The sequence below is a fragment of the Rhinopithecus roxellana genome, chromosome 17 (genome assembly GCF_007565055.1).
Source record: "Rhinopithecus roxellana isolate Shanxi Qingling chromosome 17, ASM756505v1, whole genome shotgun sequence".
NCBI classification, from domain to species: Eukaryota; Metazoa; Chordata; class Mammalia; order Primates; family Cercopithecidae; genus Rhinopithecus; species Rhinopithecus roxellana.
Genome location: NC_044565.1, coordinates 73,258,006 through 73,284,172, shown reverse-complemented (window position 1 = coordinate 73,284,172; position 26,167 = coordinate 73,258,006). Strand labels below are relative to the sequence as shown.

Sequence of the window (26,167 nt, the reverse complement as noted above, 5' to 3'; positions counted from 1 at the left end):
CCATCATCCCCCAGGAGGATTCTACAGGTTCATGTGAGTGAGTGCATGGTACTTATTTCTTTAGCTTCCTTTCCAGAGACCTGACACTACCCCTATAGGTTGATCAAAGGCCAGGTGTTATGTTCCCAGCCTGAGACATACTGTCTAGCACATAGTAGGTGTTCAGTAAACATGTGAATGAACTGAACATCAGGGCAAGGACTCAAGACACTGTATGGACCCCTGGGAATTAGTTTCTATTTTTGTACTCTGGTGAAATTACTGGGAAGCTCCTTTCCATGTCTTAGAGTCTCAGTTTTTCCCACTTTAAAATGGAGCCCACAGTCCTCAACTGCTTCAGAGGTGGTTGAAAAAGTAGCCACCACCAAGGAAAGCCAGGATTTGGGCAGATACTATTATTCCAAATCAAGGCAGTAGTTCAGCATGATGATGCCAGTGGGACAGGAGTCAGGCTGATCCCCTGGTTTTTCTATATAAACTTAAAATTTTGATTTGAAACAACTATGTATAATAAACATGTACCTTTTTTTTTTTTTTTTTGGAGACAGAGTCTTACTCTGTCACCCAGGCTGGAGTGCAGTGGTGGGATCTCAGCTCACTGCAACCTCCGCCTCCTGGGTTCAAGCAATTCTCCTGCTTCAGCCTCCTGAGTAGCTGGGATTACAGGCGCCTGCCACGGCGCCCAGCTAATTCTTGTATTTTTAGTGGAGATGGGGTTTTGCCATGTTGGCCAAGCTGGTCTTGAACTCTTGACCTCAAGTGATCTGCCCACCTTGGCCTTCCAAGGTGCTGGGATTACAGACGTGAGCCACTGTGTCTGGACATGTTTTTAAGTGTGTTGTGCATAGTTCATTGAGTTTTGATGAAAAAATATACAGATGCAACCACCACAGTCAATATAGAACATTTCCATTACCCCAAAAGTTATTTTGCACTCCTTTCCAGGCAATTCCCTCTCCCAGTCCCAGGTAACCACTGACTTGCTTTTTTTAATGTTGTATTTTTATCAAACACATTTTTTTCCGTGATAAAAGTAATATATACTAATAGAGGAGTCCAGAAAATATAGAAAAGTTTAACAAAGTAAAATAAAAGTCTTAGTCACATTATCCAGAGATAGTTCATATTCTTATTTATACATATTTTCTTCCCATCATGTGTGTGTGTGTGTGTGTGTGTGTGTGTGTGTGTGTGTGTGCATGTATGCGTTTAATAATACTGGGGCTATGATCTATACACAATTTCATTGGTGATTGCATATGTGTCTATGATGATTGTATCTAAAATCATTTTGCTCACAGAACCTCTAATTGACTTCTGTGTTTGATTAATGGCACCAGGTTACTCATACTGGTAACCTGAGTTGCTATGAAGAATAGATCTTGGTTTCCTAATACATTTTCTAGTTAGTTGTTGCTGTTATAAAAAGAACACCACTGAGTTTCTGTATAGTGTATTTAACTTTTATTCATTGACCTTCTTGAATTCTTTTATTTCCTATAGTTTTAAAAAAAATCTTTTAGATATTCTACACATAAAATAATCTCTTCTGTGAATAATAGTCATTTTTTTTTTGCTTTCTGATTTTTGTGCTCCTTCCTTCCTTCCTCCATCCCTCCCTCTCTCCATTCCCCCTCTTTCTCTTTCTTTCTTTCTCTTTCTTTCTTTCTTTCTTTCTTTCTTTCTTTCTTTCTTTCTTTCTTTCTTTCTTTCTTTCTTTCTTTCTTTCTGTTTTATTGGCTTAACTAGGAATTACAATTAAAAGTGATTAAGAATGGTAGTAATCAGCATTCTTATCTTCTGTTTATTTTAAGGAAATATCTTTTATCTTTCCTCAGAAAGTATGGTGTTCCTCTAGATTTTTTTAGTAAATATCTTTTCTTAGGTTAAATAAATTTCATTCTAGCCCTAATTTATCCTAGGAAAATAATTAGGATATGCTCAAAGACATAAACTCTAGTAATACCGTCACTGTTTAGTTAAAAAGAAGAAATAACATGAAATTCCAGAAGCAGTAGATTTTAAAAATAAATTTTGGTTGACCTATGATTTGGCATACTTTGCAATAATTAAATGTGTTCTTGTATATTCAACTTATTGGCAAAGACAGGTGTTCATTAGATATTGTCAAGTAAAAGTGTAAAACACAATGTATAATATTATATTCACTTTCATTAGAAAAATAATTAAGCATAGAAAATTTTCTCTAAAAGTATACATTAAAATTTTAACTATGGCTATCGTTGAGTAGTGGGAATATGGGTAATTTATATTTCCTTTCTTTCCCTTGATTTTTCCACAATCAATATGTTATTTGGATTTTAAAATGAAAATAAGTCAACTCATAGCTAAGTGGAAACTAATTCTTCTGACTTTAAAGTGATTAGAACAAATATATAAAAACCTGCAGTCTGACTGAACTTTTAATAGCAGGGATATAGTATTAATTTCTCTCCAGTTTGTCAGAGTCAATGTTTTTACTGATATCAATCTCTCTTTCCAAATGAGTTGTAACACCACCCTTTGTAAAGCCTTCACAGATTCTCACCTGTGGCTATGGACTCTCTATATTCCTGGACAACAGGGAAACTTCCAAGTGGACAATCCCATAGGACCAGGCAATCTGCTGTCTTAAGGTTGACCAGTGCTGTGCTGGTAATATTCAACAACTAGCTCTCAATTTTTTTTTTAAAGGCCACGGAGCTCTGATTTGTAGCATTTACCAGTTCCATGGTATGGACACTCCCATGATGGCCAATTACAAGGTACTAACATGGCATGATGGAATACAGACTTGGGAAGAGATGTGCACAGCTGGCTTCTGTCATCTTACTCACACTGGCTACTGAAATACCACTGAGACCCACCTGAAGGAGTAAATTTTGACACAAGGTGTATCTAGAGTCTGTTACTTCTCCCACATTTAAAATATTCCCATGTACCTTTTAATAAACACTAACATGTTAAATAGGCAGAGGGTTATCAGGAGAGATGAGGAAACCCTGCCTGCATACAGGGATTGGGGTTTGGAGTTTGCACTGCTGGCTGGTGTATCCACAGGTGTCTTGTCTAGTGATGCTCCTAATGTTCACGAGCCAGTTAGCGTTCAAAGGCCTCCTCCTCTGGATCAAGACACTTAGGTGATCTGAGCACCAGGTTATTTGATACCTCTCACCATCATAACGCCCTCCCTAGCCCCCAGCATCTATAGATAAGGGGAGAATAGCCAGCATGGAAGAAGTGAAGATCGAAGCCTGACTCTCTATTTACTTCCTGAGTATAAATAAATTTTGGACAGGCACGGTGGCTCATGCCTGTAATGCCAGCACTTTGGGAGGCTGAAGTGGAAGGATCATTTGAGGCCAGGAGTTAGAGACTAGCCTGGGCAACATAACAAGACCTCATCTCTACAAAAAAAAAAAAAAAAAAAAAGGTTAGCTGGGCATGGTGGCATGAACCTGAACCTGTAGTCCTAACTACATAAGAGGCTGAGGCAGGAGATCCTTTAAGCCCAGGAGTTCAAGGCTGTAGTAAGCTATGATCATGTCCTTGCACTCCAGTTTGGGTGACAGAGTGAGACCCTGTCTCTAATTTAAAAAAAAATAATAATCCTGACATGCAAAACACTGCAGAACAGCCTAGCAGCTTATGGAGAGCCAAGGAAAGAACTCTGAGGCCCAAGGAGGATGCTTTTAGGCTGCACATTCTTAGATAGCTTGAGCCCCATTGGTCTTCACCTATCTATTTGCATAGTCTTATTTTGTGGACCTGCTCCAATGCTGCTCACTTACAGTAGTCAAAATGAATTTCCAAATGTGACCTAGACCCATCTGGCCCTTTGCAGAGAGCTGTGCCAATCTGAAAATGAGCCCATTTCATCCATGGTTTGTAATATATAGGAAACATGCAAGAACTGCCAACTGGTTTCATCTGGGCCTATATTCTCCCTAAGGTGACTTAGAAATATTTATTTAAAAATAAGATGTGTGTGTATGTGTGTGTGTGTACACATGTGGCCTCTTTCTAAACTTTGGAGGGCGAGAGGAACCTTTGTCTCCTGAGCCCATGATGTACTGTGCTTGTCACGAAATGTAGTATTTGCAGGCTTGAAGAGGAATCCAAGTATGACCCAGCACTGGGTAAGGAGGGCATGAGCCTGAGTGAGGTTCTGAAGCCAGGGGACCCTCTATCATTTTTCACAGGACAAGCAGTAAAGGATTGTTGTAAAGGCTTGAAGGGGTAAAAAGGGAGACCTTGCCTTTGTGAGGCCTCAAGTTTGTTTATAAATGTGGTAGAAGAAACTCTTTGGGAAGAAAATGGGGTAAGCCTGGGGGAAGCTTTGCCTACTCATCCACATTAGGAAAAAAGAAAAAAAACTTCAGGGAAAAACACAAGACCTGAGTAACAGCTTTTGAGTCTCTGTGACCTGGGTTAGAAGGGGGCTGGGTCTTCCCCCAGGAAGTACACAGGCACCCCTGACAAATAAGAATAGCCAGGAATGGACTGCCCTCAGGTCTCAGAGGTAAGGGTGTGAGGCAAACAACATTCCAGCAGTGCTAATCCTGCAGGGGATTCAAAAGCCAGTATTAGGCAGAAGAGGCTTCTATGCATGCATCACTCAGAGCAGAACCACAGTGGGGCCACTCCACCAACCGGTCACCAGCAGTGCTTGATGAGCCACCTACAAAACTGAGAGCAAGTGTTTAGAAACTTTTATAGCAATTGATCCAATAATTTAAATTTAATTTAATTTTTGTTGGCTCTAATTTTTTCTTTTTTTTGAAACAGAGTCTTGCTCTGTTGCCCAGGCTGGAGCGCAGTGCCGCCATCTCTGTTCACTGCAACCTCTACCTCCTGGCTCAAGTGATCCTCCTGTCTCAGCCTCCCAAGTAGCTAGGACCACAGTCATGCACCACCATGCCCAGCTAATTTTTGTATTTTTACGTGGACGAAGCTTTGCCATGTTGCCCCAGCTGGTATCGAACTTCTGGGCTCAAGTGATTTGCCCACCTTGGCTTCCCAAAGTGCTGGGATTATAGATGTGAGCCCTTGCACCTGACCTGAAAAAATTTTAAAGGTGGGCTTGATTTTATACATCTTTTGAAATTGTGCGTTTCTGTTTATTCATTTTCATTAAATTTCTATGACAAATTGGAAATAAAAGAACATAGGCCCTTCACTAGTGATAATTTGAGAAGCACCAAGACAGTAGGGTGCCCAATGGGTAGACAGTGGGTCAATAGACAGAGGGGGTCTCAGCGAATGCCAGGCACTCAAGGAGGGCTTCCTGGGGAAAGGACTCAAGTTAGACTTTGGGGGATGGGCAGGACCTTGACAAATGGAGAGGACCCCAGGTCACTCCTACAGCCATGAGGGAGTACTCACACTCAGTATAAGCATGTTTGCGAGTTACTTTTAGTGCGTGTACATTCTGTCCCAAACACTGTGCTGGGTGTAATAGGCAGTTTGTAGCACTGAGAGCTGAATATTGTTATGGGAGTCAGGGCTCTGGGTTCTGAATACAGCCCTTATAAAATCTCCTTGTATAGCACCAGAAAGATCATTTCACCCTTCCCGCTCTCCCAGCCTCTAATCTGTAAGAGCCATGAGGGCAGGGACTGTCTTTGGTGAGCAGTGCCTAGCTCAAGCCTGACAAATGGTAAGTTCCCAGTAAAATTTTTGATGAATGAATGGACAGGTTTCAGTTGTAACACCTGAAAAATGGGGGTGTGGGGGGGTGGGGCTGGATAAGATTCATGGTTTTGCAACTGTAAAATGAAAAACTATATTGTGTAGCCAACCTGTCCTGCAAGAAGCTCCAGGAAATCAAGTTTTGTAGCCGGGTTATCAAAACAGGAATTCTGTTAACAAGGAAAAGGGGAGAATGGGCATGTACCGGCAGTTGTTGGTATTTGGCACAATATGTGTGTGTGATTTCTTTCCGCCTTTTACATTAGCAAGAAAGTCTTCAAGGAAGGATTTCTTTTTAAAGAGAATGTAGGCTGGGCATAGTGGCTCATGCCTGTAATCCCAACACTTTTGGAGGCCAAGGCGGGCCGATCACTTGAGGTCAGGAGTTCAAGACGAGCCTAGCCAACATGGCGAAACCCCATTTCTACTAAAAATACAAAAATTAGCTGGGTGTGGTGGCGGGCATCTGTATCTGATGCTCTGCCGGCCTGCCCATGCCAACCTGCAGCCCTGCCAGGGCCCGCAACTGCCCATGCGGGCCTTCCACGAGAGACCAGCGCACCCTGTGCTGGAGCCTGGGGCTTTACCCCTGACCCGGAGCGCACCCAGGGGCTCCTGGGATGGGAGAGACGTCCTTGGGAGGCCCCCGCACGGAGGCTGCTGGCCCCCAGCATCTGCTGCGGCCTTGCTAATCCCGGCTACCCGGGAGGCTGAGGCAGGAGAATCGCTTGAACCTGGGAGACGGAGGGTGCATTGAGCTGAGATCGCGCCACTGCACTCCAGCCTGGGCAACAGAATGAGACTCTGTCTCAAAAAACTAAAAATAAAAAAAATAAAAAAAATAAAAAGATAATGTAGGAGGAGGTTTTGCAGGGAAGAATAAGGAGGACATTGAAGCAGGAGGAAGGCTGTGTGTCTGTAGCTGGGAGGCAGGAGTTGGCAGACCTGGTGGAGGCCCTCAGCAGACAGCCACTACTCCCCACTACCTTGGCAGGCACAGGACCCTCTAGCCCAGGGGACTGAGCTCCAGCTTCCTGCTTCTCTTCTCCTGCCTCCCCACTAAGCAGAAGGGACCCCTGTGACATTGGTGCAGTCAGAGGCCCAGGACTCAGCCCTGAGGCTTGAGAGACCTTTCCCTTCTGTAGGCTTTTGCCACAAGATCCCTGATCCCCCACCAGGTCCTCAAGCGCTTGAGTGAGTGCTCAAAGACCCCCACTGTCTGGGACAAAATCGAACCACCTGCTTCTGTCTCTTTCTCACCAGCTGACTTCTCCACTCCCATTCTCTCCATCCTTCCCTTCCTCTCTGTGGCAATGGCAAAGCACAAGCAGGAAGTGAGGAAACTGACCGTTCTCTGTCCATTTCAGGAGCAGCAGAGACTCCTCAGGAAGACTCACAGGACTGTACCCACTGCCTGCCATGTCTCTGTGGCCACCTTTCCCATGCAGATGGAAGCTGGGGCCAAGGTACTCTAGGAGGGCCTCTCCACAGCTCCCCCAACAGGACTTCGAGGCCCTGCTGGCAGAGTGCCTGAGGAATGGCTGCCTCTTTGAAGACACCAGCTTCCCGGCCACCCTGAGCTCCATCGGCAGCGGCTCTCTGCTGCAGAAGCTGCCACCCCGCCTGCAGTGGAAGAGGCCCCCGGTGAGGCAAAATGTGTCAGCCCAGACCCTCCTGCCCCAGGGTTTAGGCTTTCAGATACTACACCTAAGTTATATGGGAGAAAAAAAACAGGCTTTTTCCTACTCTCTCCTCTCCACTCAACACAACACACTCTTCTAACACCAGATGTGTGGGAGGTTTTCCCCACATGCCAAGCAATTCTCTGGTGGCCACCATCTGGTTATTCTGTAATGAAATTTAATTCCGACACTGTCTACCTAGAGACGGAGTCAGATCTCACAGGTTGAGTGTTCATCCCATAAGACTGTCCCCACTTCAGATGCCAATCATAAGTCCCAGGTTGTGACCTGTACTTCTCATGACTGGCCATAAATCAGGACTGTGGTTCCCATGATCCCTTCCTTGGGTTTGATTAATTTGCTAGAGAGGGTCACAGGACTCAGAGAAATGCTTCGCTTACATTTAGTGATTTATTATAAAGGGTATTACAAGGATGCAGATGACAGCCAGGTGGAAGAGATGCATAGGGCAAGGCATGGGGAAGGGGTGTGGAGCTCTCATGCCCTCCCTGGGTGTGCCACCCTCCAGGGACCTCCATGTGTTCAGATATCCAGAGCCCCCTACACCCTGTCCTTCTGGGTTTTTATGGAAGCTTTTTTACCTAGGCATGATGGATTACATCATTGGCCTTTGGTGATCAACTTAACCTTCAGTTTCCCTCCCCTCCCCAGAGGTCAGGGGGTGGGGCTGAAAGTCCCAACCTTCTAAACCTGCCTTGGTCTTTCCAATGACCAGACCCTATCCTGAAGCTACCTAGGGACCACCAGTCACCAGTCAATCATTAGCATACAAAGGACACTCTTTTCACTCTAGAGGTTCCCAAGGTTTTAGGAGCTGAATGTCAGAAAACTGAGCAAATGAAGACCAAATATATATTTCACAATATCACACCAGGTCTTACTGTCATTGATCTCCATGAGAAGGGAACTGGGTACATTCCCACATTCTCACTTTCCAGATGGAGAAAACCAGGGGTGATTTTGAGAGTAGTCTAAGATGTAGCCCTCCCTCAGTCCTGCCCAGAAATATGCAGAATAGCTATAGCCAGAAATATATCAAGGTATTGTTTAGCTTCATCTGAGATGGCAAGGCTTCCTGAGTCACAGCCAATACCATCTGCCAGAGAGATAAATTTTAACATCTCTCCAATCTCCTCCCCCCCAAACAGGCTCGTGAAACATGTAAATTAAGAAGCTATTAATCACTTTAGAAAAATATTCTTCACTCTATAAAATGCATCAATTCCTTTAAAAAGCAACTTCTTAATGTGTTCAAATGTAATCCATCTCCCTGAAACTTCATTTACATACAAGATTTCAGGAACGTGGCTAGCGAATAGGGTAAAGTTAAGCCTGTGCCACAGACTTTCCTTTTCTCTTCCCTACTCACCCATCACCATCGATACCTGCAGCCCCAGACTTATGTAGTCCCTACTGTGTGTACAATCTGCAGTGAGCCTCCTAAACTACATGGCAGCCAAGATCCCACTTCTCTCAGAAAATCCTGGGAACTGCTGACATAGAGACTGTTCTACAACTGACTCTTGGGGAAACTGTGTCCACGCAAAGACTGAAGGATATAAATCTTGCCACGGAGCAGAGACCACCCCCCTACCACCCCACCCCAGCCTGCATCTCAGCAGGAAAAGCCAAAGGACCATCTTATTAGGGGTCAGGAATAGGAAGGAGGAGTAGGGGAGAATAAAGAGAAAGAGAAGATCTCTAGGAAAACCAAAAATGCCTCCTATAAAAGTGTTTCCATTTTTAATAGAAACTCTAAGAAAAGGTATTTTTGGTGTAAGTGCTATTTCTCAATATCTACAGAGTCCAGGGCTCTGACTTACACAAGCTGTAAGAAGGAATGAGAAATAAAAAGGACAGAATTCTGTATCCCAGATCTTCTGGGACAGCACTGATTACACATATATTCTGTATCTTTGTCCCCGTAAGTCCAGTTTGGGGGTATGGGAAAACATGGTCACTGTAGCTCCAGGAGCTTTTTTGTTCTAGGTCAGAATGACAATTCTGTTTGTCTCCCCCAGGAGCTGCACAGCAGTCCCCAGTTTTATTCTGCCAAGACCAAAAGGCTGGATCTGTGCCAGGGCATGGTAGGTAAGTTTGCACAGCCCTGGGAGACAGACACTAGGCTGCCTGCTGGCCAGGCCACAGAGTGGATGATGAAGAAGAGAATCCAGAGATCCCCACTGGAGAGAGGCCCAAAATGGCTATTCACTGGCAAACCCTGAAGGCTACCTGGACATGCTCTGTTCTTTGCTGTGAAGTTTATAAAAACTGGTCCTCTGAGGATGCGTGGGAATGCATACCCTGCCTAAGTCCTCACATAATCCTCATTACCAGTTTACAGGTCTAAATTTTAAGTTTGGAAAATGTGCTCACTCTATTTTAGCTCCCACAGTGGGACCTTCTTAAGACAGCAGTCATTAGCCTCCCCAGAATAGGATCAAAGCAGATCTATCCTCAACTCTACCTTTTTAAAATAGTAAATTGGTCATCAGGGAGGGCCCGACTAAGTCCAGCGATGTCCATTTCACAGACAGGGAAATAGGGTCCTGAAGGGTTGAGGCTTTCCCAGAAGAACATAAATCAGTTTCAGAGCCAAGATTTGGAAAAAGTAGATGGAGTTCAGGTCCAAATTCCTGAGGATAGGGCATTCAGGAATCTAAAAGCTGGTCCAGGAACATGGCTCTGGTTTTGGTGTCAAGTTGGATTTCAGCCAGTGCTCCCAGCCTCCCGCTCTGCTCACTCATCATCTGCTTTCCCAGTATATAATTCCCTTCTCTGAAACTAGGCTACAAGCCCAGAGAGGGTAGCCATAGGGACCGGGCATTTCCTGCAGGCATGAAGTCCCCAGTAGATTCATGCAGATGCTGTGTGCTGTCTGACTTAGGAGACTGCTGGTTCTTGGCTGCTTTGCAAGCTCTGACCTTGCACCAGGACATCCTGAGCAGAGTTGTTCCCCTGAATCAGAGTTTCACTGAGAAGTATGCTGGCATCTTCCGGTTCTGGGTGAGTGTCTTCGCGGGCCCTCGGCCTGGAGGGAGCCATAGGAAAGAGCGTTCCCGGAGGACCATGTCTTCACCTTCTGGGCTGATCACCACTTGCAGCAGTCCTCATTCACCCAGGGCCACTCTCTCCCTCCAGTTCTGGCACTACGGGAACTGGGTTCCTGTGGTGATCGATGACCGCCTGCCTGTAAATGAATCTGGCCAGCTGCTCTTTGTCTCCTCCACCTACAAGAACTTGTTCTGGGGAGCACTTCTGGAAAAGGCCTATGCCAAGTAAGAAACCAGCAGAAATATCCCCCTTCCTATCGCTTCTTTTTCTCTCTCTCAATGTTGAAGGAGGGGAGTGGAGTCAGATAAAGTTTATGAAATGAGATCCTGAGGCATGTCTCAGTTGACATGGAAGTGACAACGTATTCAGAGTCTTTTAGGTAGGGGTCACCTCTTCTAAACCTGCATTCAAGAGTTTTGCCTTTCCCTAATGGATGGAATTAAGGGGGATAGGAGCTCTGAGTGTCTATTCTCTCCTTTGCTCCTGGGATGGAAGGTAGGAGTAGCAAGATACACCCAAAGAATACCTAAGCAAAGGTTTCACTTCTCATTCGGAACATCTAATCTACAGTTTAAATGCCCCTTCCTCTTGTTTTGAATGAAACTCTCTCAACCTAGAGATCACTGCTGTCCCCAGCAGCTAAGAGGCCTGGATGAAGGAGCAGCAGCAGGGGATCCACCTGCTTGGGTCCCTGTGGGGCAGCCTGATCATCAGCGGTCGGATTGTGGGCACAGCTTCAACCACACAACCGCAACATGAAAGTTTAAGAGTTTTTCATACCTACAGACCCTAGAGGGTACTTGGCATGCATGGAGGGCACATACACACTCATGCACACAGACACAAATGCACACACACAAACACAGACACGTATGTACACACGTGCACACACATACAAACACACACACATGCACACACACATGCACACACACAAACACATGCACACACACGTATATGCACACATGCACGTGGAAGTCATGGAGCCCAGGCCGAAAGAGAGAAAATGGACCTGTGGTGGACCCATGCCTTTTCTTGAGTCCGGGGTGTTGTCCAAACAGGTTTCCCGTGAGCAGCTTTAATTGATAGGTTCAAAGCAAGCAGGCACTAGTTCCAGGAGATCTCACTGTGATTGACAGGTGGTCACTAAGTTCTCAGGCAAACATCTGAGTGGTCCATTTAAAGGAAGTGGTGGGAAAGAGGGGTTCCCAGTCTTCTAGGCAGGAGAGATGCCTCTAAGTTTTATCTATGACCATCAGCTGAAGCCACTCAGGATAGGTATGGTATTGGAAACTATGTCAGGGTTGCCTGAGCTCTGCTTTTGGTATGAGAAAACTAAACTCCTATTTAAAAGTGGATGCTGAGGCCACATAAAATGATAAATACTCATGATACTTTTTCCTTTCATGTTTATTTCTTCCCTGGCTAGGCTTTCTGGTTCCTATGAAGACTTGCAATCAGGACAGGTGTCTGAAGCCCTTGTAGACTTCACTGGAGGGGTGACAATGACCATCAACCTGGCAGCAGCCCATGGCGACCTCTGGGACATCCTCACCAAAGCCACCTACAACAGAACCCTCATTGGCTGCCAGACCCACTCAGGGGTGAGACTGGGCTGCCACTGGCAGAATGTCCTCTTCTCCTGCACCCCTGCCTTCCATCAACCACCACTGCCCTCACCTGGGTGTGGGCTCAGGACCTCCACTCAGCTCCTGCTGCTGAGGTCCTGGTGTTCAAGCCAGAGCAGCAAGGCCAGGTGCAGTGGCTCACGCCTGTAATCCCAGCACTCTGGGAGGCTGAGGCGGGCAGATCACCTGGGGTCAGGAGTTCGAGATCAGCCTGGCCAGTATGGGGAAACCCCATCTCTACTGAAAATACAAAAATTAGCCGGGCATGGTGGTGATCACCTGTAATCCCAGCTATTTGGGAGACTGAGGCAGGAGAATCACTAAAACCCGGGAGGCGGAGGTTGCAGTAAGCCAAGATCGTACCCTTGCACTCCAGCCTGGGCAACAAGAGAGAGATTCTGTTTTAAAAAACAAAAACAAAAAAACCAGAGCAGCAGTGTTGGGGCCTCAGGACAGGCAAGACACTAGGAAAAAGAAGATGATGTGCAGAGAAGGAAGCTAACAATTATTAAGTGCCAGCTTCATGCAAGGCACTTTCCACATCCTATTTGATAACAACTGAAACCATGGAACAGGAGTAGGAAGCTCTCAGTTCAGCCCTGCCTTCACTAATGGCCAGATGTGTCACCTCACACATTTACTCAGCAACTCTAAATAGAGTTTGTCCTCTGTAAAATGGAGGGTATGACGTGATCACTGCAGAATGGCTCACTTATTGAGAGGGTAGAATGAGACTGTGGATACCAAAGAGCTTTGAAAACTGCAATGTACCATACCATGATTATCTCCCACACTTCTCTCCATAAACCCCTGCTCCAGCCAAACAAAGAGTTTTTCATACGTTACTCAAATAATAAGCTGTACATAACAGAAGACTGATCAGAACCTCTCTTGTCTCTGCAGAAGGAGAAGATTCTGGAAAATGGGCTGGTGGAAGGCCATGCCTATACTGTCACAGGAATCAGGAAGGTGGGTTGAGGTCGGCTGCTTGGTTTCCTTCTCAGCCTTGCCCTTCCCTCTCTGGGCCCTAGCTTATCTTGGTGGATTTAGTTTCTGCGCCATCTGGATAGTGAGTAAAGTCTTTGGTGGGTCCCTGTGCCTCTGCACCTATTTCCTGGGGTGAAGTGGTGGGTCCAGCCTTTGCCAACACCAGTGCATCATCCCAATCTCATCCCCTGGGGCAGCCCTCGGCCAACCATCCTCCCACCCTGCTGTACCTCACAACCCTTCCTTGAACTTTGCTTCACTCTGGGATGCCAAGAACAACCATTTCATCTGGTTCTTCCCTCCCAAATTTCTACTCCTCTCTCACATGCTTCTTTATGACCGTCTCCGCTGCTATCCATCTTTTGAGCTTTACTAGGCATTGAGAGGAAGATGCAACAGGCAGAACCTGCCTACAAAGGGCTTACAGTCAGGTATGGTCACAAACCGTATCTGAAAATGAGGAGGAAGCAAAGTTGAAACTGAGAGAAGAAAGTGTAGATGAAAGACTTTAGGAATTCATGGATAAGAGAAAAGACCTCCATCGAGTTTGGTTGGGGAGAAGTCAGAAGAATCTCTTACAGGGGAGGTGACGTTGAGTTGGTCCTTGAAATAGGTAGATTTGTATGGGGCAAGAAGGGCATTCTGGTGGAGGGAGCAGTGTAAGCAAAGCATGGAGATAAGAAGTCAGCAGGTTTAAGTTAAAGAACCTCTGATATTCTCTAGAGGGCCTGACTCCTCCCAAGTCCTCCAATTTCCTTTAACTCTGTTTCAAATTTCTTGGACTCAATTCACACTTAAATTCTTCCTTCTAGATCTGAAACAACTATGTTGGTCTGTGTGCCCAGAGCTTTTAATTTATTTCCACATTTATTAACAAAATTTATACAACACTTACTGTGTGCTAAATGCTGTTTAACTGCCTTACAAATGTGGACTCATTTCACCCTCACAGCAATACTCTGAGTAGGTTGTGAACCCCAAGTATCTGAGACAGGTCTCGGTTAATTTAGAAAGTTTATTGTGCCAAGGTTGAGGATGCACGCCTTTAACACTGCCTCAGGAGGTCCTGACGACATGTGCCCAAGGTGGTCAGAGAACAGCTTGGTTTTATAACATGAGACATCAATCAACATATGTGAGATGAACATTGGTTCCATCTGGAAAGGTGGGACAACTCGAAGCAGGGAGGGGGCTTCCAGGTCATAGGTAGATAAGAGACAAATGGTTGCATTCTTTCAAGTTTCTGTTAGTCTTTCCAAAGGAGGCAACCAGATATGCATTTATCTCAGTGAGCAGAGGGGTGGCTTTGAGTAGAATGAGAGGCAGGTTTGCCCTAAGCAGTTCCCAACTTGACTTTTCCCTTTAGATTAGTGATTTTGGGGTCCCAAGATTTATTTTCCTTTCACAAGATCTACTGGTTTCCTAAGGTTGCCACAACAAATTACCGTAAAATGTTGGCGGAGGGGAACTTGAAAACAACAGAAATGAATTTTCTCAGTTCCAAAGACCTGAAGTCTGAAGTCAAGGTGTGAGCAGTGGCATGCTCCCTCTGAAGGCTCTGGGGAAGAGTCGAATCCCTTCTTGCCTCCTCCACCTTCCAGTGGCTCCAGGTGTTCCTTGACTTGGTCTACATAACTCCAGTCTCTGCCTCCATCTTCACGTGGCCTTCTCTGTGTCCTCTCCCCTTCTCTTCTGACACTTGTCTTTGGATTTAGGACCCACCCTAATCCATAATTATCTCATCTCCAGGTCCTTAATTTAATTACATTTGCAAAGATCCTTTTTCCAAATAGGGTCACGTTCACAGGTTCTGAGTGTACGTATCCTCTTTGGGGAGGGAAGATCACCATTCAACCCACTATCATAGGTATGACTATTGACCTTATTTCACAGATCGGGAAACAGAGACACAGAGAGGTTAGGTGACTTGCCCTAGGTCTCACAGCTTGTAAGTACAAGAAGCAGAGCCACTTTCTCCTCTACCAGCTCTCTCTGGGCCTGTGATTTTCCACTGCAAGTGCTCAGCTCCAGGCCCGAGTCTCACTCAGCTCTCTGAAATGCTTGCACTCAGCCCGGCCACCTAAACTGCCTCTTGTTTTATGCAGGTGACCTGCAAACATAGACCTGAATATCTCGTCAAGCTACGGAACCCGTGGGGACAGGTGGAATGGAAAGGAGACTGGAGTGACAGGTGAACTTTGGGGACATCTTGGAGGGGTGAGAACGGATAGGTGTAGGCAAAGGAGGCTGCCATTCGCACGCAGATTCAAATGTGTGCTTCCTTTGGTCTTAGGCAGGATCAGGAAGCCTTCAGACTGGGAGGCTCAATCCCTCACATTTATAAGATGCTTTATGGTATATAGACTGCTTTCTCTTTCATTATAATAATTAAAGCTAATGTTTATTTGAGGGCTTGCCGGCACTGTGCTAACCTTTGAATTTTTATTATCTCATTTAATCCCCCAAACAACGCTATTACAAAGTAGATAGTTTGATCCCCATTTTACTAATAGAGAAACTTGGATTCATTGAATTGCCTAAGGTCATACAGCATGACTCAATCAAGGTCTTTGGTGCCTGGGTTCAGTGTCTCTCCCTGGCATGTTCAGTACACTCCTGGGTTTGTTGAGTTAAAGGTAGACAGATTTGGATTGGACTCTACACTCTCATTACATATAGTAGCCTCTGGGCATTCTGATTAGATACGTACATTTAGGCTGTTTCTGCCTAATGGCAGCCCTAAAGAAATGTGGGTTTTGCAGGCTAGACACTGGCTGTAGGGCACAGGCAGAAAGGGAGGTCAAGTCCTAAAGTCCTTTGTTCTGTCATTATGAAGATTTATAATACTTAATCCTTTGCAGGTCTTTAGAGTCTACAAACATGTCCATATACACATTATCACTTAATCGTTTTTACATTGAAAAAATGAAGGCGTAGAAACATAAGTCGAATATTCCTTTTGATAAAATATGCTGCATTTTATTTGTTACACATTAGTAAACAGAGTTATTAGAGGAACTGGATCTATGTGGGAAAATGTCATCTAAGAAATACATAAATTTTAAAGTGTTACAGAAATCTAGCATCATATTGTTGCTGGTGGCGGTTTCTTTCACAGAGGAACAAGCACTGAAATTACAGATAGATGACGGGTAAAATTACAGTGTTGTTACTGCCTAGCTGTGTGATCTTAGTTCAGGCAAGCTTCTTAATTTCTTGGATCTAGAGGTATAGTGAATATCAAAATGATGAGCTTTTATTTTGTAGTGTTTAATCTGCTGTTAATCCCATCCAGTATATTTTTCATTTTAAATATTATATTTTCAATTCTAGAAATTCCACTTGAGATTATCTTCCATTTCTCCCCTTTTTATGTCTGTGTTTCTCTTGACATCCTTGAGAATATGGGGCACTTTTATAATAGCTGTTTTAATGTCCTTGTCTGCTAATTCCATCATCTCTCTCATTTCTATGGCGGTTTCTATGGACTATTTTTTTATTCATGGTCACGGATCATATTTCCTGCTTCTTCATAGGCTAATAACTTTTTATTGCATCCTGGACGTTGTAAATTTTAGTTTCAGAGTACTGAATTTTATCGTATTTCTTTAAGGAGTATTGGACTTTTCTTTTTAAAGTAGGTAGTTACATTGCTTAGGGATTGTTTTGATACTTTGAAGTTTTTAAGCACTTTAGGGAAGGTCAAGACAAACCTTTGTGTTAGGGATAATTTGATTCCACTACTAAATTGTAGACCCTCTGGGATCTCTAGTAAAGATTCCATGTATTCAATGAAGTCTTTTGGCTGGACACGGTGGCTCACGCCTGTAATCCCAGCACTTTGGGAGGCCAAGGAAGGCAGATCATTTGAGGTTAGGAGTTCAAGACCAGCCTGGCCGACATGGTGAAACCACATCTCTACTAATAATACAAAAATTAGCCAGATGTGGTGGCATGTGCCTGTAATCCCAGCTGTTTGGGAGGCTGAGGCAGGAGAATTGCTTGAACCCGGGAGGTGGAGGTTGCAGTGAGCTGAGATCGCACCACTGCACTCCAGCCTACGTGGCAGAGTGAGAGTCTGTCTCAAAAATAAGTAAATAAATAAATAAAGTCTTTTAACTCTGTCTGGTGGGAATGCCTGAGATTCCCAGCACTGTGTCCTGCTTATGGTCCAGTCTTCGGGAGTTTCACTTTAAGAAAGCACAGATTAAAGCTCAGCCAAAGACGCAAGGGAACCCCTATGAAGTTTCCTGGAACTCCTTTTTTCGTGTAGCCCCCTCCTTTCAGATACTTTGTCCAGCAAATTCTGGCTATCTTGATCTCCCTGAACTCCAGATTCTGTCTCTTCCACTCAGCCCCACCGATATGTTCTTTTTTGAGTCCCTCTCCCTGTAACACTGGCCAGGAAATTACCTTCAGGAAGAAAGCCTAGGTGATGTTAGGGCTCGCCTCATTTGTTTCCAGCCTCCCAGGATCATGGACCCCTGTTGCCTGCTGTCCAGTATCTGAAAACAGTTTCAAATGTTACCTCTGACATTTAATAGATTTATGACTTCAAGCAAATGACCTAATCTCTCTTAACTTCAATTTCCTAATCTCTAAAATGATAACAACAAAGTTGTTGTTAGCCTTGAATGAAATAATGTATGTCAATAACCTAGCCAGCGCTTGGTTCATAGTAAGCTATCAATTAATGCTCATGCTACTGTGTGATATGGAATGGGAAATTTAGTTGTCTGAAGTAGTAGGAAAATAATAATAAATAATGATACTATAGAGCTTTTACTAAAGAATTTCTAGCATGCCCCCCACAAGCTTTTCATTCCCTTTTCTATTTTCAGTTCAAGTAAATGGGAGCTGCTGAGCCCCAAGGAGAAGATTCTGCTTCTGAGGAAAGACAATGATGGAGAATTCTGGTATTGGACTTGGGGACTTGGACAAATGTCCTGGCCTACATTTGAAAACCCATCCAGCAGACATTTACTGGATGCCTCGTGCGTGTCAGGAACCTCATGTACAGAGATCAATAAGGCACCATCCCTTTAGGAGCTCACGGTCTAGCAGGACAAACAGCGACTATAAATAAATGGTCACTGTCTCTGTGATAAGAGTAGAGGCCATTGGGGTGGAGCTCAGCGAGGGCTCAGCCAGCCTGTTTCCTCTTCTCTGGCTTCCTCTCTGCTCTCTTGCTCAATATATTCAAAAGAGGTTTTGCCTTTTTGTCCTGAAAAGGCCATGAGGTAGGAAGAGACTGCAAAGTCTTGCCATAGGTTAGGCCCCCGACCAGGGCCCTCCGGAGCAGAGGAACACTGCCATCCACTCTGGAGCTGCTCATCTCATTTTTTGAAAGGCCACCAAGACATCCTGAGCTGATGCTGCTTCTAGGTGTCTGAAACGGGCCCCATCAGTTCTCCTTTGCTTTTGCTCACCACTGTTACTATGAATGTCAACCCTCGTTCCAAGGACTCTCCCCATTAACCATCCAGTACAGCCTGCCGCAGCCCTCTCCCTTTGGAAGGTCTTTCACTGAACTCAAGCCCTGCAAATTCCTGTTTTTTCCACTTTATGCTTAAGTAAACTGAGCAGCAGATCGCTTAAATAGTGTTGCAGCCCACAAGTTAGCAAGTAGGGGCAAAGATCTTCATTAATTAATGATTAAGAACTGATACGTAATTCTTACTGAACATTTATAGATAAAACAAATGACTAGTTAGCTTTGCCTTAATTCAGCTGCTATCACCATGATTCCAGAAACAGGAACATCTCCCCCAGTCAGCCATGTGGCCAGCTCCTTCCAGCCAGAGGGTGGGGCTTCTCAGTAGCTCCAACTCCCCACGATGGAACCTCACAGGGATCCAGCCAGCCCCTGCTTATGTGCCCATGGCCGACTCAGCTCTGCACAAGAGCTGGTGTCTTTGTCCATGAGATGGCTGGGATGCCCACTGCTTCGTCTCACCCTCCCCATGGGTCCTGATGACTAGGCGTTATCTGGTCCATCCTTTGTGCTTTTCCTTCTTCCTCTCCACAGGATGACACTGCAGGACTTTAAAACACATTTCGTGCTCCTGGTTATCTGTAAACTGACCCCAGGCCTATTGAGCCAGGAGGCGGCCCAGAAGTGGATGTACACCATGCGGGAGGGGAGATGGGAGAAGGGGAGCACAGCCGGTGGCCAGAGACAATTGCTGCAGGGTGAGCATGCGCACAGGAGCAGGGCTCTCAGAGTGAGGTTGTGGGCGGGGGTGTGAGGGTGACTGCATAGGTGGGTGCAGCGTGAATTCTGCACTGGCTGAGTGGGGAGGAGGCTTTATTTGCCTCAGTGTGTGCTGGGGCGCTGGGCTATGACCACAGGGAAGACAGGGCACCTTTGGTCGCAATGTGCACCAAGGCAGAGTCCTCTCAGTCAAGCTGCCAGCCTGTGGGGCTGCATCTTCCTGAAGGGTTGCCCTGTCCCTCAGCACCGGGGATCACAGGCACACAGGCATGGTAAAAGCAGGGGCAGGGGAGAATCTTTCTTTAGTTTTGGACAAGGCCACTGAAAACACTGAAGTAACCACCCCCTAGCTGGGCAGAATTGAAATAGAAATTGTATCAGGTCCTTTTGGAGCCTGGGAGAAACACAAACCCAGGTCTTCCCAGGCTCCCTAGATATGGGAGACAAACCTGTGTGGACTCGCAAGACGGGGCAGGTTTGGTGACCCTGTCCCTTCCTCCACTTTGGAAATAGTGAGCCATCCCTTTTGAAGGCAAGTCCTGTGGGGTGTGACCTCAGTAGGCCAGGGTGGCCTTAGCTCTGGAGTCCCCCTTTTGACGCAGTATTTCCCCTGAAATCTGAAGTGACCTTAAGCTAAGGTTTTGCCTCGATTAAAATGCAAAAGCCCCTAGGATCATGGTCACCTCCCCAGGGAATGAATACGATTGCTTACTCAGGTAGCACATGCTTGTGGGGTATAACACCTGGGCCAGGCACTGAGCAAGACAAAGAGGCTAAGTGTTGGGAACAACTCCAGTCAGTGTATCTGGAGAAGACCTCCAGATGGAAGAGCAAGGTGGGAGGGCATAGAGCCAAGGCTGAAGGGACCCCGACCCTGTCCCGATGGGCCTTAGGGTGGAAAAGGCCTCCAGGTAGAAGAGCAAGGTGGGAGGACATAGAGTCAAGGTTGAGGGGACCCTGACTCTGTCCCAGTGGATCTCAGGGTGTCAATCCTGGCAGAGGCACCCTCGGACTGTTCACCTCTTAGTGGTTCGGTGAGCAGGATGCTTGGGGATCTGGGGCCCATTCTCACCTTGCTGTGTTCTGCCCCAGGCACATTTTGGAAGAACCCGCAGTTCCTGCTGTCTGTTTGGAGGCCCGAGGAGGGCAGGAGATCCCTAAGACCCTGCAGCGTACTGGTGTCCCTGCTCCAGAAGCCCAGGCACAGGTGCCGCAAGCGGAAGCCTCACCTCGCCATTGGCTTCTACCTTTATAGGGTAGGTGGACCTCTGAACTACAGGGGCATGGGACCAAGCATGGGGGTCACCAACAGTTACCATGTCTTCCTGTTTCTTGTCTTCTTTACCGTATGTCACTGTTCACAGACCTGGGTTTTCAAATCCAGGCTCTGTCCTTTAGGAACATGTGATTTAGAACAAGTCACCTTCTTGCACTAGGCCATCAGTTTCTACAGTGGCATTTAGGCAAAGGGGAGAATAAAAGAGGATTATGTGGTAGTGCTTGCTATTGTGCCTGGCACATAGTATAATCAATATTGGCTTCCTTTTCCTCTCCCCAAAAGCCAAGCATTCTTTCCCTCCCTCTTTTCCAGAAATTCCAATGATGGATTAAAATGTCACTGATAGAACAGCAGGTCTTGTGGGAGGGGACAGGGCTTCTGGGTAGAGCCTTGTATGTCAGCTGCTATTCGGGTTTTGGCTTATGAAAGAGCCAGATTCCCTGCCTAATGAGATCTCTCTCTTTTTATTTTTGTTTTTGTTTTTGTTTTTTAGGTGAACAAGGTGAGTTCTGCACTTGACCGGGTGGCCCTAGTTTGGGGTGATATCACATGTGGCCAAGCCTCCACGGGATTTAGTTAGACTGGAGCAGGCTTATACTGTGTAAGAAGCTATGATAATGCCTGATGATGAGAATGTCTGCCAACAGCCTGTGCGTGTATGAAAGTAAAGTGTATCTGTTAATCTTTTTTATCCAAACACCCCCAAGAGATCCTCATGCATCTATGGAAAATCTCAGAGCCTAGCATAGAACCAATGAACTTTAGAATTTATTGAATGCCTACACAAATACCTAGGGCTAATATTGAAGGCCGCCACGGCATAGGAAAGATGATAAATTACAATCTTGACTGGGTTATGAAACCCAAAATGAAACGGATTTGAAACATACAGGACATCAAAGACCATGCAGCCCACCTCCCTAGGGAGCAGGGACAAAGGCTTGGGGACGTGTGGCAGCAGCATGAGTAGAAGGACAAGAACACCTCCGTGCTTCAGCGGCTGTGGCAGCCAGGAGGGGTCAGGTGGGAAGGCCAAAGGGATCCCAGCTTCTGAGGGAGGCAGCTATTATTTTATTTCCCAGAGAAAACAGGAGTAAAATGCTTAATTTTCTCAGGTTGGATTGAATCGAGTAAAAGGATTATTGTAGAGAAACCGTTTTACACCGGGTCTTTTTTTGTTGTTTTTCTCGCAGGAACACTGAGCACTCTTAAATTTGCCTATTAATTTCAAAAGACAAAGTTATTTATGCCGTGCCTACTTCTAAATAGAATTTGGGTCAACCTACAATAAAAAGGTGTGAACAGAGGAAACCTGCAAATCAGTTACAAAATTTAAAAGCCATTAAAAAAGAACAAACGGCTGAGAATTAGGTAGGCAGTTGCTTCTACCAGGAAAACTAAACCCAGGACAGCTACTATGGATCATTGTACAATTTAGCTCTGAGATTCCTAGTAGCCCATGGCAAAGAGGGCAATTGGATGATTCCCTAGTTCTCTTGTCTCATAAAAGAATGCCTACATCATCAGGATATGTATTTTATTTCCCAAACATTGAGGAATTTGCTATATATCTGTTTATGTGGGTAGGTGATGTCTTTGTTTGCAGTTGTGTATAAACTGGAGAGAGGATCCTGGTATGGGTCTCCTCTCCCTCTGTAGCCCTGAGTGAGAACAAAGGGGAGAGGAAGCACGAGAGAAAAATAGGGAGAGATGGAGAAACAAATGAGGCAGAGAGAGAGAGAGAGAGAGAGAGACAGAGAGAGACAGAGAGACAGAAAGAGAGAAAGAGAGAGAGAGGGAGAATATGAATCAGATAAAACAAAGCAGATACCCCAGAAATGTCGAAACGAGAGCCCTGATTCGGGTCTTCCAAGCTCTTGCCCAGTTCTCTTCGTCCTTTACGAGGGTGTTTTCCCTGAGATGACACGGAATGCCAGCTTATCTATGTGTAGCTGTGTGCTGTAGGTGGGGAGGTGGTGATGTTCCATCTGTATCTGACCATAAGTCATGCTACATCACATACATGGAGGCAGCATCAGGAAGGGTAAAGAACAGGAGCATTGGAACTCAGCTGTCCTGAATTCCCATGAGGCTGGGACTGTAACCAGCTGGTGACGCTGGGCAGATAATCTCACCTGTCTAAGCCTCAGAGCCCTCAACTGTAAAATGGAAATGGCAGGCACAGGGACGTTCCTCACATCATTTAGTGCTGGTGTTGTTTTTAAGGTAAGTCAAATCAAATGACATGTGTTTATGTAATCCCTGATAGGTCCCAACAGAGGTGCAGCCCTCCACACACATATTCTGGTTTTTCCTTCCCTCTCCACTTGTTTCATCCTCCACTGGGGCACATTGGATTTGGCAGAGCAGGGGCCACCTTAGTCCTGGCTCAGAGCTTTGAGGGCCTCAGGCCTGGCCACAGCCCTGGGTCATCACCTCCCCTGCTGTTCTTCTATCCTCTACCCACAGTACCATGACGACCAGAGGAGACTGCCCCCCGAGTTCTTCCAGAGAAACACTCCTCTGAGCCAGCCTGATAGGTTTCTCAAGGAGAAAGAAGTGAGTCAGGAGCTGTGTCTGGAACCAGGGACGTACCTCATCGTGCCCTGCGCATCGGAGGCCAACCAAAAGTCAGAGTTCATCCTCAGGGTCTTCTCCAGGAAGCACATCTTTTAGTAAGGACACAAGGTCTCTCCTAGAGGGTGGGGACCACTTGGATGAGAACAGGCAAGGAGGGCAAGGTTGGAAATGGCAGAGACCAGGGTCTCTGCTGCTGAGACAGAAGAGAGATGGGGAGAGCAGGAGACCAGGTGACTTTCTGCATGGAGAACATCCATCCCTCCCATTCCTTCCCACCCTCTTTCCACTCACAAACTAACGCCATGCTAGACGTTAGAGAGAAAAAGATAAAACACACATGGCTCCTGCCCCGCTGAAGTTCAAGGTCTGGAAAGAACACGGATATATGAGCAGTTATTGATCTTCCAGTGCACCCAGTGTAAGCATTTTGTATGCACAGGGTGTTATTTTTACAAGATCCTCAAGGAGGAGAATTTGAACCAACTCCCATGGTCCTGGGGGAAGCAGGAGTGGCTTCAGTGAGGGGGTGACTATTAAAAGATGCATAAGGGGTTGCTCAAATGAGGGGAGGCTGTCATGAACTAGCAGGCTTCCATTCGGCTACTGTATCCAGTTGAACTAATGTGCACATATCCCAACTAAACATATTATTTTGCCTACGATTGTTTTACCTGCCAGGTTTTGTGGGTTTTTTTGTTTTGTTTGTTTGTTTTTTATGTTTCGGCTGCAGGTAGTTTGACTTGATCTCAGGCAGGCCCCAATGCCATGTCAGACCACTAAGTCTCATGCTCATCTTTTAAGACTAGTTAGATGAGGGTGCAGGGAATTACAAGCAGTGTGCTGTGCACATGGCTGGAATGTACACTTCAAGGGGAAGCAGGAGGTGAGGTGTGAGAGCTAGGTGGGCCCTTGTGGTGCCTCAGTGAAGGAACATGGAAGACAAGCTCCCAGGAGAGGGGGAAGATTGGCCAAGAAATTCCCAAGAGGAAACTCTGGGTTGTTTGTTTGTTTGTTCTCAGTGAAATTGGCAGCAATTCTGGTGTCATCTTCTCGAAGGTGAGTAGTCTGGTGGAATTCCATGTGGCTGGGACCGCTTTCCAAGACAAGATGTTGGGTTTCTCCCTTCAAGTTAAGGAGTCAGGGGAGGAGATATGCAGATCCTTACAGACCCTGTTCTATGGCAAACATTACCCGTTGTATCCTAACAGTACCCGGGCTTTGCTGTTTTTGCACCAACAAAGAGTAGAGAACTACCCTTCTGATCAGGTCCTTGTCACTGAGGGTCCAGAGCCCTGGCTGTATGAGTTACATGTCTACTTTCTTCTGCTTCTCTTTATCTGGTATTTCTTTTGTCCATTTCACTGTTTGTGATTTCCCCAAAGTCAGGGAAAATTGGAGAAGCAAGAGCTGTTTATAAATGCTATGGTGTAAAATTAAAGACAATGCAAAGTCAAGCTCATGGTTTTCAGAAGCCTAGAAGCCATGAGACATTAGGGTGTGCACAAAAGTCCATTTATACAGGTGAATAATTGTGTCTTTCTATGTGTCTCTTCCTATAGGAGATAGAAGACCAAAATGAAGGGCAGAATGAATTCTTCACCAAATTCTTTGAAAAGGTTAGTTGAACAGGTATGGTGGGGGCAGGGGGTTGGGAAGAGCAGGGGACAAAGTGGAGCATATAATTTTATAAAGTATAGGTTTGCATCTGCTTAAGGCTGCATAGAAACTGTGATTTAAGGCTACCTATTCCCCAAACTGCCACTTTCTATCAAAGTCCTCAAGTTTTTAGACAAATGAGTAGAGCCATTGTCTGGAAGTCTCCTGTAAAATGATTCTCTGTTCTTGGAAGCTGCATTGATTAGTTGTGGGGAAAGCAACTGTAATATTTCATCCCTGAGAACATGGGATATAGCAGAGTAGAGTGTCAGAGTTGGGAGTAGGATGGGGGAGGGCGGTGCAGAGCATGACAATGACAAGCCCTGGGGGCCTTGGGGAGGGTTATTGGAGGGGAGCCCATGGAGAAGGGGCCCTTGAGTGGTCACCAGGAGAGGAGGTGGGACTGATAAGAAGGGGGAGGGCCTGGGACACACACTTGGTCTCTGCGGCTTCTTCCCTTGGACTGACCCAGATGTGAGTCCAGCAAGGGCTGATAGTATGAGTGCAGGGCTCTGGAGACCACGCTGTTCTAACCTGCAAGACACTTAGGAATAGGGTGAGAAACATACTGGAAATCGTCTGATATTTGAGTAATGTCACTAAAACAGAGAACATGAGCCCCTTATGTTAGTGATATTCCTGATTTAAAGTCACAATTTACCTGGCTTGCCCATCTGGAATTTTGTTTAATGTAGCTGGAGAGGATAAATCAGAATCTTATATGTATTGTTTATTAAAGTTTTCCTCCATACCAGTGGTTTCCAAACATTTGATGCTGCAATCCTTTTATCAAACGAAGTCACATAGAGAATCCCAATATATATAAAACAACTAAAAATTGCATATTATGAATATGCCTCAGTTTTAAAAATTCAGATGTTTGATACTTATATTTCATTGATATATTTTAAAATCAAATGTTCATATAAAGAGTTTCTTTTAATAAACTCTAAGGTTAAAATCTGGAGTTTTGACTGATGACGTTTTATTGAGAATGAAATTCAAACCAAATTGTTGACTAAACTTCAGAAGCACCTGGATAGCACCTTTGAGAATCACTGTTCTCTATAAACCTACTGAAAAGTCATGCTCTGCCAGGGTTCTCTGGGGTTGGCACCCAGTTAAAAAGCATTGTGAAGTTCTTAGGAAATCCCAGTTTAATTTCATGGCCGGTCATGTGACCCTTCTGCCATCTAATGAGCCTTCAGTAACAGTTATTTTTTCTTGCCAATCTGCTTTCTATTCAGTATCCAGAAATTAATGCAGTTCAATTGCAGAACATCCTGAACCAGATGACCTGGTCACGTAAGTGTTTTAGAGCCATTCTGTAGGACTCAGAGGGGATGCAACTTTTCTGAACTCTGGCTTTGTTTCTCTT

The 26,167-nt window shown here is 45.4% G+C and overlaps 1 protein-coding gene across 1 annotated transcript in view; it reads left to right on the top strand.

The window, feature by feature from the left end:
* Nucleotides 1–26,167, top strand: part of CAPN14 (calpain 14) — a 42,933-nt gene that overhangs the window by 5,291 nt on the left and 11,475 nt on the right. Inside the window, exons 2-16 of the mRNA XM_030921272.1 lie at nucleotides 7,059–7,335; nucleotides 9,416–9,485; nucleotides 10,282–10,400; nucleotides 10,536–10,672; nucleotides 11,875–12,049; nucleotides 12,977–13,042; nucleotides 15,166–15,251; nucleotides 17,902–17,976; nucleotides 19,089–19,252; nucleotides 20,367–20,530; nucleotides 21,047–21,055; nucleotides 23,023–23,228; nucleotides 24,153–24,189; nucleotides 24,693–24,749; nucleotides 26,037–26,094. Coding sequence (XP_030777132.1) covers nucleotides 7,111–7,335; nucleotides 9,416–9,485; nucleotides 10,282–10,400; nucleotides 10,536–10,672; nucleotides 11,875–12,049; nucleotides 12,977–13,042; nucleotides 15,166–15,251; nucleotides 17,902–17,976; nucleotides 19,089–19,252; nucleotides 20,367–20,530; nucleotides 21,047–21,055; nucleotides 23,023–23,228; nucleotides 24,153–24,189; nucleotides 24,693–24,749; nucleotides 26,037–26,094 — 1,648 coding nt within the window. The 5' untranslated portion in view covers nucleotides 7,059–7,110. The remainder of the gene's footprint in view (nucleotides 1–7,058; nucleotides 7,336–9,415; nucleotides 9,486–10,281; nucleotides 10,401–10,535; nucleotides 10,673–11,874; nucleotides 12,050–12,976; nucleotides 13,043–15,165; nucleotides 15,252–17,901; nucleotides 17,977–19,088; nucleotides 19,253–20,366; nucleotides 20,531–21,046; nucleotides 21,056–23,022; nucleotides 23,229–24,152; nucleotides 24,190–24,692; nucleotides 24,750–26,036; nucleotides 26,095–26,167) is intronic.